This window comes from Pongo abelii, chromosome 10 (genome assembly GCF_028885655.2).
Source record: "Pongo abelii isolate AG06213 chromosome 10, NHGRI_mPonAbe1-v2.0_pri, whole genome shotgun sequence".
Taxonomy (NCBI): domain Eukaryota; kingdom Metazoa; phylum Chordata; class Mammalia; order Primates; family Hominidae; genus Pongo; species Pongo abelii.
Genome location: NC_071995.2, coordinates 124019576 through 124034392, shown reverse-complemented (window position 1 = coordinate 124034392; position 14817 = coordinate 124019576). Strand labels below are relative to the sequence as shown.

The window sequence follows — 14817 nt, the reverse complement described above, 5'->3', positions numbered from 1 at the left end:
GAACTCACTGACCGAGGTGCACTAAGATTTTGGATATCACGTGTTAGTTTCCTTAGCTGGAGGTGGCTCTCAAAGCTTACTTGGTTGGTGGCTGGAACTAGGACTCCGTGGTGGCCTAAGTTTAGTGAGCAGAGATGCCAAAGCTACCCTGGCATGCTATGGAGGAGGGAATCCAAAGGCTTAGGGAGATCGGAGTGTTGAAAGGATTTACCATGGCAACCTGCACACCCACCCACCAACTACATCCCCCAGGAGACCCCAGAAAATGTTTTCTCTATGAAGGAGCTGAGAAATACATTCATAGGGGGAACACCTGCATCCTTAGAAGGTCTGTGGCTTTCTCCTTTGTAGGCCAAGTATGATGGATCGGGGGTGTGCCCACCATTGATATGAGCTCCCAAGAGCAGAAGCCAAGAGGCAGTGCCCAACCTTCAGACGCAGTGCGAGCATACCTGCCATAAAGGACCACACGATGTGCCTGTGGTCAGCAAGCCCTGGCCTGTAGGAGGTTTGGCAGAGACTAACTGTCCCAAGGTCCCTGTGACTGAAACAGATGAGAAGCCCGCCAGAATATTGCTCGGGGACTCATTTCACAACAAAGGGAGTGGAGCAGTGGGTTCAGGCCCATAGAATTAACCTCAAGGAGAAGGAAAAGAATCAGAGGCACAGACAACAGGAGAGGCAAGAAACCAGAAGCCCCAGAGAAAGCAGCAAAGAGACAGCAGGTGCTGTTGACTGTCCAGTTCCCAGGAGGCCAAGCTGTGTGTCCTGCACTGGGGCCCCGTGTGAGACCCCGATATCCTCATGAGGCTGGGTAGTATCATGTGGGCTTTGTATTCTTTCCCCCTGTCTAGCAGATAATAGATCTGTGATTACTGGCTCGGGGCAGGGATGTGACTTTCACAAAAGCAGATACAAAAGTTTTAAGTTTCATCCTTTTGTTTTTGTTTCTTTTTTTTTTTTTTTTTGAAATGGAGTCTTGCTGTGTTGCCCAGGCTGGAGTGCAGTGGTGCGATCTTGGCTCACTGCAACCTCTGTCTTCCTGGGTTCAAGCGATTCTCCTGCCTCAGCCTCCTGAGTAGCTGGGATTACAGGCGTGTACCACCACGCCCAGCTAATTTTTGTATTTTTAGTAGAAACAGGGTTTCACCATGTTGGCCAGGCTGGTCTCAAACTCCTGATCTCAAATGATCCACCTGCCTCGGCACCCCAAAGTGCTGGGATTACAGGTGTGAGCCACCACGCTCAGCTTCCTTTTGTTTTTCTTTTTTTTCTTTTTTTTTGAGACAGTCTTGCTCTGTTGCCCAGGCTGGAGTGCAGTGGCACGATCTCAGCTCACTGCAACCTCCGCCTCCCAGGTTCACACCATTCTCCTGCCTCAGCCTCCCGAGTAGTTGGGACTACAGGCACCCACCACCATGCCCGGCTTTTTTCACATTTTTAGTAGAGACGGGGTTTCACCGTGTTAGCCAGGATGGTCTCGATCTCCTGACCTCATGATCTGCCTGCCTCGGCCCCCCAAAGTGCTGGGATTAAAGGCGTGAGCCACCGCGCCTGGCCTTCTTCCTTTTGTTTTTCAAAGACCCTAGCTCTTTGGTTCTGGAATCATAAAGTGACAATGTCCATGGGAATCAGGCTAAGTACCGTATGTGAGTGAAACAGGGCCAGTGTAGGGCAATAGGGAGTGGACTAGACTGCAGTAAACTGGAGAGTGAAAGCTCTGCTTCAAGACGTTCCAATTTAATCTTTCAAAAACAAAGCTAGGGAACAGGTATAGGACTCCAGATTGACTGGGATTTTTTGAAATCACAGAGGAATCAGGGCTCAAAATAGAAATAAATCTGAGTGGTAGAAAAAGGAACAGGAATTGCTGCAGTAGACACCTGTCTTGTGTGTCCCCCTCCATACATTTGGAGAATCCCCCACTGTCTGAGTCTTCATGAGAAACAGCAGCTGCCTCGCACAATAAATGCCAAATAATTTTAAAATAATAATGGTAGGCCGGGCGCGGTGGCTCACGCCTATAATCCCAGCACTTTGGGAGGCTGAGGCGGGCGGATCACGAGGTCAAGAGATCAAGACCATCCTAGCCAACATGGCGAAACCCTGTCTCTACTAAAAATACAAATATTAGCTGGGTGTGGTGGCGTGCCTACAGTCCCAGCTACTCCAGAGGCTAAGGCAGGAGAATCGCTTGAACCCAGGAGGCAGAAGTTGCAGTGAGCCGAGAGCATGCCACTGCACTCCAGCCTGGCGACAGAGCAAGACTCCATCTCAAAATAATAATAATAATAATGGTAATAGCTAAAACTTAAAATGCTTACTCAGTCACCTCTTCTACATGCTTCACATATATTCTGTTATTTAGTTCACATAGCCCCCTCCCCCCACAGAGGTAGGCATGACTACACTATCCCCATTTTGTAGATGAGCAAGCTGAGGCATGCATGGCATCCAGGCTCACACAGATATGTGGCAGAGCCCGGATTCAAATCCAGTCTGGCTCCAGCATCCACGCACTTAATGCCTTGCCACCCTTCCAATGACGGTATTAGCTTGTGACAGAGATCGGCCAACCAGACTTGGAATCTGGAGCAATTGATCTGAAGAAGCAGAGACAGGGAGAAGCTATTCCGGTGGCAGCAACAATGTCGAATATCCAGGGACAGCAGGGCGGCGGTGATGATCGGCTCTGATGTTCTCTGGCTCTGTCGCCCATTGCCCGGCAGCAGTGGTAGCGATGGCCTCATCAGGCGAATTCCGTGGCATGCTTCCCTTTGTCTGCACGTCCTCTTTGGAGTCTATTTTTGCAGTTTCTCAACAACTCTGCAAGCTCTCCAGGTGTTGTTTCAATCAATTCCTTTTCCACTTGAGTCAGCTGGAGTCTGCCTTTGTTGCTCACACCCAGGTCTCCCAACTGACGGGTCCCATTTGATGCACACCTGTGTCTGTGAACCCGGATCTGTGGCTGCGGCACTTACAATAAGCTCCCTTGTGACTCGAGCTTCTGTGGGAGGGATTCTGGTCTTTGCAGCTCTCCAGCCCTGGATTCGAATAACCCTGACTTTCCAAACTCTGAAGCCACACCAGGAGGGGAACAAGGCTGCAGGTCTACCCAGCTCTAGTACAATCACATCTGTTCAGGTGACAGTGGCCAGGACTGCTGCAGATAGTGCCATTATGGCCAGGTATTGAGCTGACCCAGATGAGGGTTTTCTTTTTTTTTTTTTTTTATCACATTTCACCATTATTAAGAATTAGCTCTGTGTCATTAGCACACCATGCTATCAACTCAAATCCATCGTACCATCCGGAAGAGGCGCACACGAACAGCATGGAGCCCAGATGGATGCTGTTAGGAGAGCTGTGAGCAGACATCAGCAGAGAGGGAGGGAGGGAGAGACAGAGAAAGACAGAGCAGACACAGAGAGAAATGGAGACAGACAGAAATAGAGAGACAGAGAGAGAGAAATAGAAAAACAGAAAGAGAAACAGGGAAAGAAAGGGAGAGACGTAGAAAGAGGGGAAGGGAGAAAAAGACAAAGAGATAGTGAGAAATAGAGACAGCGATAGAAAAACAGAGAGAGACTTATAGAAAAGGGAAATCAGGAGGCTGAGGCAGGAGAATGGCGTGAACCCGGGAGGCGGAGCTTGCAGTGAGCCAAGATCATGCCACTGCACTCCAACCTGGGCGACAGAGCAAGACTCTGTCTCAAAAAAAAAAAAAAAAAAGAAAAAGAAAAAGAAAAGGGAAATCAAAGAGGAGAGAGAGATAGAGAGAGACAGAGAAGAGTGAGAAAGAGAAACACAGAGACAGAGAGGGGGAAAGGGGGAGAGAGAGACAAAAAGACAACAAAACAGATTGAGAGTGAGCAAGAGAGAGTTGTAAGGAGAGAAACTGAGTAGCAGCGACTGTAAGAGAGACAGACAGTGTCGAGGACACCCCGTGACAAGGAGAGATGGGATGTGTCAGGGCACCCTGGGACAAAGTTCCTGGGACAGATAAAGCCATGGCTGTGCTTCCCTCTCTCCCAGCCACCATGCCCAGCCTTGCAAAGGAAGGTGGGGCCCTCCTATTAAGGTGTCAAAGGTGAACAAGAATGAGGAACAACCCAAATGTCCATTAATAAGGGAGGGGCATAAATTACACAAGATTCATACAATGGAATACTATACAGAAACTGAATTTTAAAATATTGTTTTTAAGAAACCAAAAAAGCAAAAATTTAAAGGAAGAACTCTCCCTTGGGAGATGTGTTAGTCTATTCAGGATGCCACAACAAAATGCCTTAGTGGGTCATTTATAAGCAACAGAAATTTATCGCTCACAGTTCTGGAGGCTGGGCAGTCCAAGGTCAATGTGGCAGCAGATTCCATGAGGGCCCACCCTCTGCATCACATGTGGCCCCTTCTTGCAGCATCTTCGCTTGGTGGAAGGGGTGAACAAGCTCCCTTGGGCCTCCTTTATGAGGGCACTAATCCCAATCATGACAGTGGGGCCCTCATGACCTCGTCAGCTCCCAAAGGCCCCACCTCTTAATACCCCCAAGGTAGGGATTAGGTTTCCACATATGAATCTTCAGACCATAGCAGGAGATAACAGTCCTAATTATGCACATTTGTTTCAACAGCTTCCCCTGCTCCTTCCTCAGCTTGGCATTTCTGGCGGGTGACCTAAGACAACAGAAGGGTGTCACTAAATCACATTTGGGGCTGTCACCATGGTTTCCAGAGGAGCATCTGTGAAGCACACGTTTCTGTCTCCCTCATTGGAAGCTGGCCTTGAATTGGGGGCCTTTGGAGGAAGGCAGAAGGTTCTAGTGCAAGGAGGTGAACCCCTTTCCCTCTCACCTGCCCCCATCCCCATCCCTACCCATCCCCCAACACACACACACACACACACACACACACACACACACACACGGCCATGGCTGGGACAGTTAGCAAGTCCTTCCTCCAGCCTGGTCAGACCCAGAGCAGGAAGAGTGCTGTGACAGAGTCCTCTCCCAGAGCCATGCCTCAGCAGGCTGTTCCCAGGCTGCTCACAAAGGCCCCATGAAGAACCAGGGCAGGAATCCATTTGCCATGTGCCCCCATTTTCTAGACGTGGACACTGAGTCCCAAAACAGGTGATGTGACAAGCTGGCCAAGGGCCAGGCCTTCTGCACTCACAGCCTGCCATGGGGGCCAAGGGGGAGCCACGGTTTCTGCCTGCACAGCAGCCGTTCCCTTCCCTGCTGAGAGGAGGAGGCAGCTCTCATTTGGTGAACTACAAAGGGATGTTATTGAAAAGGGATGCTCCCGACCATGAGTGGTCACGTGACCCAAGCCTAGCCAATCAGATTCACAGGGAGGGTTTGAGACAAGCCGGGTACCCTAATTTCCACCAATGAGAGTCAGGCTTGGGAGTTTTGCTAGAACCCTTGGTTCCGAGAAGGCCAGCTTCTTGGAAAATGCCCCTGGAGTGTTCTTGGGTTGCTGAGAAGCACACCCTGAGAGGAGGCCAGGAGGACAAGGGATATTGGGGGTGATTCCTGTGAAAGATAAAAGGTGGAGGAAGCAGAACTGGGAAGAAAAGCCTTCAGCCCCTGACATGAATCTGACGGCAGCTATCACAGCGAGGTCCGGCAAATTTATATTTATATTTATATTACTATGAGATATAATACTCATCATCTAAAACATTTTGAGTACCATACTTAAACGTTTTTGTTTTTCCAAACTTGACCTTTGTACATCAAAGGAGGCTTCTTTCCACCCCGCACAGCTTGGATGGAGCCAGTGAGCAGAACTAGGCCCAGCCACTGCCTTTGGTTTGTCTTCCTCTGAAGGAAAAATACGCCAGCAAAGACAACGTTCTATAACCCAATTTGAGTGTCTCATTACAATTACATAATGATAATTGCCAGCTTTGTGTTCCATTTGGCAACTTGTTAAAGTAATTGAACAAAATATAACTAATGAACACTTATAATGAAGTTCATAATTAGATCCTTGAAACACTTGATATAAAAAAAAATTTCAGATTCTTTTTTAAAAAAACTGTACTCAAGTGAGGTGAAGTGAGGCAGACCCAGGAATAGGAGAAAGCTATGAATGGTTCCTCTGGTTTGAAAGGAATAAAGCCCCACAAATCATTACCCAGGTAACAGCACTGGACTCCCAAAGCTGATACACTAATTTGAAGGAGATGGTGGATGTGAGTGGCTAACTCGAGGCTTGGCAGGCAGTAGGTAAACAAGAAATACTTGTTCCTTCCCTCCTGTTGGGCAGGAAGTTCCTTAGGGTAGACAGTGCTCTCCATTACTCTCTATATTCTGTGGGGCCTTGTCTGAGAGCCTGACATCCAGAGGTTCTTAGAAAGTGTAGCTAAAAAGAGAATATTGAATCTGCTGCTTCTGAAGACCTCCTTTCCCGCCACTCAAGATGAATAACAGAGGAACCACAGGTCCCACACTCAGATCAGCAAGAGTATAGCGGACTCTGCAGTTGGCAACCCAATAGCCGTTCCCACAATCGAGGTAAACAAATTCAATACCTAAATAGTAACTTCACAGTGGAGAGGCCTGGAAGCCCCACCTTACCCAAGCAACCAAAGTTAACATCCCCAATAATGGGACTAATGAGCATCAGTCCCATGATTAATAAAGAGCATTAGTCCCACTATTGGGACTCTGATGTGTGGCCTCTGATATGACCTACCAAAAAGGCCTCAGCACCACCTCCACACAGTCCTGCCAAAAGTTCATAACTGAATCCAAACATCAGGAGCCATCAGACCACCCAATGTGAAGAGCATGCTGCAAAGACACTGGCCTGTCCTCTCGAAAACATCAAAGTCATGGAAGGCAAAGAAAGTCCCAGGAAGTTCTTCTGATTCACGGAGAATAAAGAGATGTTTCAATAGAGTGCACTGTGTGATCTGGGCCTCTATTCTGCTATAAAGGACTTTTTTTTTTTTTTTTTTTGAGACGGAGCCTCTCTCTGTTGCCCAGGCTGGAGTGCAGTGGCGCCGTCTCACCCCACTGCAAGCTCCGCCTCCCGGGTTCATGCCATTCTCCTGCCTCAGCCTCCCGAGTAGCTGGGACTACAGGTACCCGCCACCACGCCCGCTAATTTTTTGTATTTTTAGTAAAGACAGGGTTTCACCATGTTAGCCAGGATGGTCTCGATCTCCTGACCTCGTGATCCACCCGCCTCGGCCACCCAAAGTGCTGGGATTGCAGACGTGAGCCACCGTGCCTGGCCAAAGGACATTATTAAGACAACAGGCAGGATCTGAAAAAGGTTAGTAGATTAGATGATAGTAGTTTCCATGTTAATTTCCTGATGACTGTGCTATGGCTATGTAAGAGAATATCCTCGTTTTTAGGAATTCACAATGGAGTATTTAGGGACAAAGGGACATTGTGTCTGCAGTTGACTCAAACCATTCAGAAAAAAAAACACATATGTGTGTATGTATGCATGTGTGTGTATGTAGGGAGAGAGAAAAAGATTAAACAAACATCACATGATACCGACACTTCGGCAGTTTGAGTGAAGAATATCTAGAACTGTTTATGTCATTATTGAAACTTTTCTTTAATTTGAAATTATGTCAAAACACAAAAAGGAAAGGAAAAGAATACAGATACGTGCTTCCCAGTTTCCCCTAGAGCTAGCAGTGGCCAAGAGACACAGTTCTAGCCAATGAAATGGAGGAGAAGGCTGCTGAGGATCTTTCTGGGGATAAATTTTCCCCTGGCAAAATAAGAATGGGCTTCAAAGAGAATTCTCACTGCACTGGCCACCTCATTGCTTTAAGTGTGTGAGGATGTGGTGCTGGAGCTGCAGCAGCCATTTGGTGACCATGAGGAAAAGGCCAAGAAATTCACAAAGCTTTCCCCATGTATGAGTTTCCTTGATCCTGTTGCCCCACTTATGAGGTTACATAGGATCATTCAATTCCTGTAATCCTTCAATCCCATTCATCATTCCAGGCCCAATGTCAGAACCTGTATCACTCAGGACCAGGTGGACACGGCAGCCCCCATGTCAAACATTACCAAAGGGAAAAGAGAGCTTTGGAGACTCTTACATCAGCAATTAAGTGCTGTGGCCTAGAAATGACACATCCCTTCCACTCACAACTCATTGGCCTTCATAGAACACAGGGCCTAGCCTTGATTCCACAATTCTTATTCTTGAGGGGTTTGCATGCCTAAGTTTTGCCCCTTTTCCTCAACTATAAATTCCTCATGGTAAGTTTTTAAAGATACTGATGCCTAGACTTTTCCCCAAACTATTCAAATCATCACCTGAAGTCAGGAGTCCGAGACAAGCCTGGGAAACATGGTGAGACCCCGTCTCTATTAAAAACACAAAAATTAGCCAGGCATGTTGGTGTGCGCCTGTAATCCCAGCTACTCGGGAGACTGAGGCACGAGAATCACTTGAACCTGGGAGGCAGAGGGTTGCAGTGAGCCAATATCGCAGCACTGCACTCCAGCCTGAGCGACAAAGTGAGGCTCCGTCTAAAACATTAAAAAAAATCAGAATCCCTGGGAGTAGGGCCTGGAAATCGGTATTTTACAATTCAGGTATAACATACATTTATAGTCCATAGCAAAAATTTTAACTGTACATCTCAAATATTTTTATTACGGTAAAATATACATAACATAAAACTTGCCACTTTACCCATTTTTAAGTGTACGGTTCAGTGGCATTAAGTACATTCACAGTGTTATGCAAAAGTCACCACCATCCATTTCTAGAACCTTTTCATCATCCTAAACAAAAACTATGTACCCATTAAACATGCTCTCCCCATTCCTTCTCTCTCCCTGTCCCTGAATAAGCTCTGGTCTACTTTCTGTCCCTATGAATTTGACTATTCTAGGTATTTCATAGAAATGGAATCATACAGTATTTGTCATTTTGTGACCGGTGTCTGTCACTTACGATAATGTGTTCAAGGTTCATGTACACTGTAGTGTGTGTCAGAACTTCATTCCTTTTCATATAATATTATGAAATAAAATGTGTTCTATCCCTACAATAGAATATTATTCAGTCATAAAAAAGGAATGAAGTTCTTCTATCTTCTACAATATTCTATTGCAGGGATAGAACACATTTGGTTTATCGTTCATCAGTGACAAAAGCTTGGGCTGTCTCTGCCTTTTGGTGGTTGTGAATAACGCTGCTACCAACATTAGCATACAAGCATCTGTTTGTGTCCTGGCTTTCAGTTCTTTTGGGTATATACCTAGCAGTGCAATTCCTGGCTCACAGGGTAATTATAAGTTTAACTTTTTGAGGAACCACCAGTGTGTTTCCACAGCTGCTGCCCCAATTTACATTCCCACCAGCAAGGCACCAGCGTTCCAGTTTCTCCACATCCTTACCAAAGCCCAGTTGTTTGGTACACATATATGAACTCAAGTAACCACCACGTGGATAAAGACATCTAACATTTCCTGCACCCCAGAAGGTACCCTCATGAGAATCGGTATTGTTGCAAGCTCCCCAGAAGCCAGGGTCAAGAACCATGCCCTAAACTTTTAGTGGCTCTATCTCTGGCAAGGCTAGCTAACTCTCAACCTAAAAATAAGCCTTGAGTCTGAAGATGGAACATTAAAAATGACATTGTCACCTTGACAGAGTGGCTAATAATGCCCCAGCGGGCAGGAGCCCATCAATCATGGGCTGCTGCCTCCTGTTTGGAGAGCTGAGGAAGATGCCAAGATGGAAAGGAGGGATGCAGCACAGGACAAGCCGGGGTGGCTGCCTGGGCACGGAAATCCCAGCCCACATCTCCCCAGGCCTCTCCCCAAACTGGGAACAAGAAACCTAGCAGCCAGACAGAAGTGCTGCCTTCCCTGAATTCAATTTGCAAGGTCAATCATGTAAAAACCCAGGCCTAATAGAATTGTCACATCTGTGTCACGGTCATTTACAACGCACTCTTGCCGCGTCTGAACATGAAAGCAATTATGTGATACACACTTTGGCAAGAACCTGAGGTTTCCATCAAGGGAGAGAGAAACACTGTCAAGTCAGGTTATTTAAAGAAAGAAAGAACGAAAAGAAGGAAAGCCACAAAGACACACTCATTATGAAAATTTGAAAATTTCCACTTCCCTAGAAATCACATAAGAAGACTTAAGAGTCAGAATCCTTTTGAAAGCTCCATTGTCTTAAGAGTATAAATAGCATCTTTTTAGAAACACACAATTTCAATCAAGCTGGAATAATGGGAAGTACCATTCATGGAACGTTGTCTTTTAAAATTTCATGACACATGAAATGATTCTCACTCCAAATCTAATTAGAGGCTCAAGCATATGAGAGTTTGTGACAATGTCAAAGCGCTTGGAAAACGTACATGTAATTGATCTTCTTCACTGGGGTATGATTTCTTTCAATCAATCTAGATATTCAGGAAGTAGCCAAAGAAAGGACCACGAGAAACAGAGTTATCAAAAGAGGGAGTCTCTCTATCCTTCTTGGGAGCTGTTTCCCAGAGGGCTGGCCCTAGCCCATGGGACCTTGGGCAAGTTCCTTTAATTTGAGTCTTATTCCCTATCTTCAAAATAATCATTATCCCAATAATGATGACACCTACCTCCTAGGGTTATAGTCAGGATCGTGGCCCTGGAACAGTGCCCAGTATATGGTATGTACTTCAGCAGTGTTAGCTATTATTGGCACCAAGTGGCTAAGCCCTAACAGCTCAACAGAACCCAGCCCAAAGCCCACACAATTGTGACTCCAGCCCCTGAAGCCAGTGGTCTCAGGCCCTGTTGCAAAAGGACAGATCGGCAGACCACACAATAGGCGCCATATCCTTTAGCCACCAGACAGCCCAGGCTGACAAAAAACTTTAGCAACAGGCACAGAGGGGACCCAGGAGTCATTACCAAAACTGCAGTTCCCTCAGCCCCAGCCTGGGTGAGACATGAGCGCCCACCACCTCCCTCTTCAAATGCCTTCTTTCAAGTGCCAGTTCCCACCAGCAGTCCTTCAGCACTGCTTGCCTGCAGGCCAGGGACTCCTGCCCCAGGCCACTCAAGGTTTCCATCCTACCTGGGGCCTCTGATGGACCATAGAAGGGCACCGTCTCTGCTCTCCCAGGATATTTTTCGAGGAAATGGGCCATTGACGTAGACAGGTGGCACAGCACACTGCTCACGGAGTCTGCAGCCAGGCTGCCCGGGCTTCAGTCCCCAGTCCACTACTGTTGGCTGGCTGACACTGGGTGGGTCAAACTCTCTGCACCTCAGTTTCCATCCTGTAAAAACAGAGATCATAAAAGCATCTTCTTTGGGGATACTTGTGAGGGTTAAATGAGTTGATGCTTTATGTGCTCAGGACAGCCCAAGCGCTCACTGTTTTCCCTGTGCCTGTACCCGACCTTCTTCTTGTATTTATATCACCAAATCCCTTGTTCCAACTATGACTGCTGTACAACTATCCCAAAATTTAGTAGCATACAACAAAAGTGATCTTATTATATTTCACAGATTCTATGGGTCAGGAATTCAGTCAGGGCTTGACTGGGTGATTCTTCCGTTCCACGCGGTGTCAACTGAGGTTACTCAGTGATATTCAGCTGGCAGATGGCCGATCTGGAGGCTGAAAGATGGCTCCATTCATATGCTTGCTACCTTGGTGGGGATGGCCGGAAGACTGGGCTCTGCTGGGAGTTCTGGCCACAGCACCTCCACGTGGCTTTTCCAGCATGGTGCCTCACGGTATGAGACTTCTTAAATGGTAGCATGCTCCTGCCAGTGAGCATCCCCAAAAGAACCAGGCAGAGCTACCTGGTTTTCCTGCTCCAGCCTGTAAGTCACTGAGCGTCACCTCCGCTATACTTTATAGAACAAACCAGTCACCAGCCCACCTAGATTGGTGGGGAGGGGATATAGACGTGCCCCTCACCAAAAGAAGTGTCAAAAATTGTGCAGCCGTTTTTCTTTAACTGCCACAACCCCTGAGGTAACTGTAAAGTTCAAGAGGACAATAATTGTATAAGATGGATTTATCTTGGAAGGGGTTGCTTCTCCTCAAAAGGTGGCCTCCCACTTAAATCTCACTGATCCTCAAAACCCAATTCTTTCATCTGCATTCTGTGCAAATAAGCCTCATTTGTCTTCGTGACCCGTGAACATGCAGACCCAGAAAAACTGTTTTTTGTTTTTGTTTTTTTTTTAATTCTGATTGGGAACTCTTCCAGGCCAGAGCCAGGCAATTCTTCAATTCTCCGACCGCCCAAAACAAGGCCTGTCTTACCGATTTGCATGCATCCACCATCACTGGGGACCTCATTGCCTGAGGCAAAGGTCCCCAACCTTTTTGGCACCAGGGACCTGTTTCGTGGAAGACAATTTTTCCATGGGGAGAACTGATTGTTTCAGGATGAAAGGCATTAGCTTCTCATAAGGAGCGCACAACCTAGATCCCTGACACGCCTGCAGTTCACAACAGGGTTTGCGCTCCTAAGAGACTCGAATGCCACGGCTGATCTGACAGGAGCCAAAGGTCAGGCGGTAACGCTCGCTTGCCTGCTGCTCACCTCCCACTGTGTGGCGCAGCTCCCAGCAGGCCACTGGACTGGAACTGGTCCACGGCCGGGGGCTTGGGGAGCCCTGGTAAGCCATCCATAGTCAAGCAGCGAATGAGGCAGTGACCTAAGCTCACAACTCAGCCGCGGCACTTCTTCCTCACCTGGAATTCTGCCTCTTCACAAAAGCCCCATGACTGCTATTAGGTGGAGGTGCTTGTCATGCCTGAGATCCATCCTCTCCCCCTCCAGCCTCGGAGCCCTTATCCTCCCCTGAGGCACCTCCATGCCCCAAGCTCAGGTCACGTGTCTCTGGTTGAACTGGCCTCTCCTCCTGCCTCAGGGCAGTCACATGATCCAGGTGCTGCCAATCAGAACCTCCCATTCCCCTGGTCTCCATGATTGGTTCAGAGATAGGCACATGACCTGGGCCAGGCCAATGGGACTCGTCTTCAGGCCTTTTGTTGGAACTTCGGCAAAAAGACAAAGACTGAAGCCTACGCAGAAGAAAGAAGGAAGGAGAGATTATAAAATAATAGGAGATAGCATTTATTGAGCACCTGCTATATGCCCAGCACTATTTTATTGGCAACATGGTTATTTCACTGGCATCACAGCCCCGTGATATACATAGTATTCTCTTTTCTTTTTCTTTTTTTTTTTTTTTTTGGAGATGGAGTCTCACTGTGTCACCTAGGCTGGAGTACAATGGCACAGTCTTGGCTCACTGCAACCTCTGCCTCCTGAGTTCAAGCAATTCTTCTGCCTCAGCCTCCCAAGTAGCTGGGATTACAGGCGCCTGCCACCATTCCCGGCTAATTTTTGTATTTTTAGTAGAGATGAGGTTTCACCATGTTGGCCAGGCTGGTCTCGAACTCCTGACCTCAGGTGATCTGCCCGCCTCGGCCTCCCAAAGTGCTGGGATTACAGGCATGAGCCACCACACCCAGCTGCGATGCATAGTATTATTAATCCCCACATTTCTAGATGGGAGAAAGGAGGTTCAGAGAGGTTAAGTGACTTGTCTGTGGTCACACAGGAAGAGGCAGAGCCATCACTCACATCCAGGCACTTGGTTCCAGAATAGTGTTCCAGATGTAACAAACCTTCAGGATACCTGGTTACGTTTTAATTTCAGATTAACAATAAATACTTTTTTGGTATAAACACATCCTATGAAATATTTGAGACATTCTTACACTGAAAAACTAGCTATTCATTGTTTTTCTGAAACTTACATTTAACTGGGTGTCCTGTATTTTATCCAGCAACCCAATTCCAGAGCCCACGGTCTTAACCACTATGCCCTACTGCCTATACAGATGCCATGAGAGATGTTCAATCCTGATTACATTGACCCAGCCCTGTATCCTGCTGTGCCTGAAGCCAGTGATGAGAGATGGCTTTCTGTCACTTGCATCTGAAGAGTTCTGACTGACATAGTGCTATGTCGAATTCAAATGAGCACCTTATTGAACCCTTACTCTGTAGTTAGGACCGAGGGGTGGGAGATACAGAGGAGATAAAGGAGGAAGATTCCCACCCTCAAGGACCGGAGTGGGGCTGAGAAGACAGAACTCACATGCTAAGTAGAGTGTGCCGCACACTGAGGCCTGGGCCACTGGCTGAGTGTGTTAGTGCCGCATTGCTGCATAATAAATTATCACACACTTAGCAGTGGAAAACAGACCGAGACTCTGTTGTGCTGGGGTGGGAGCAGGAGACAGGCACAAGGAGGCTACAGAGAGAAAGAAGAGGCATGGAAGGAAAGGAGAGAAGGGGCCAGCACCTGTGAAAAGAGGAAACGAAACAGGGCTGGTTGCAGCCTCCTACTTCTTAAAGGAAACCACCTGCCCGTCCAGGGCCCACCTCTCCAGCCCTCAGTCCTGTTACCGTGTGCGGCCGGTTCCACACCTGAAGGGGTTATATGACCCAGGCCTAATCAATCAACATACTTCCTCCTCCTGGCCAGTGATTGGCTCAGGTTTGGTCATATGATCCAAATAGCCAATAAGCTTCAAGATGGGGACTCATGTTGAAACTACCGGGGCAGGGGGGGGGGGGGGGGGGGTGATCTTTCTTCCCCTCTTAACACTGTGAGGACATAAGCCTGGAGCTGAAAGAATCCATCTTGCCATCAAGATAGGAGAGTCCATCTGAGAAAGTCAACACAGAGAAGGGCAGAGATGAGCTGGAGAGAGAGAACACTGATAATGTCATCAGAGCGTCTGGATCCAGCCACACCTGAAGCTAATCCTAGCACTGGA

General features: G+C 47.5%; 1 protein-coding gene across 1 annotated transcript in view; it reads right to left on the bottom strand.

Annotated features, from left to right (window-relative positions):
* The window catches only part of TMEM132B (transmembrane protein 132B), a 528943-nt gene extending 516084 nt beyond the window's left edge, over nt 1–12859 (bottom strand). The window contains exons 1-2 of the mRNA XM_054527734.2: nt 12715–12859; nt 11074–11278 (exon numbers count right to left, since the gene is read on the bottom strand). Of these exons, the coding sequence (XP_054383709.1) occupies nt 11074–11146 (73 nt within the window). The 5' untranslated portion in view covers nt 11147–11278; nt 12715–12859. The remainder of the gene's footprint in view (nt 1–11073; nt 11279–12714) is intronic.
* Nucleotides 12860–14817: the final 1958 nt, after the last annotated feature.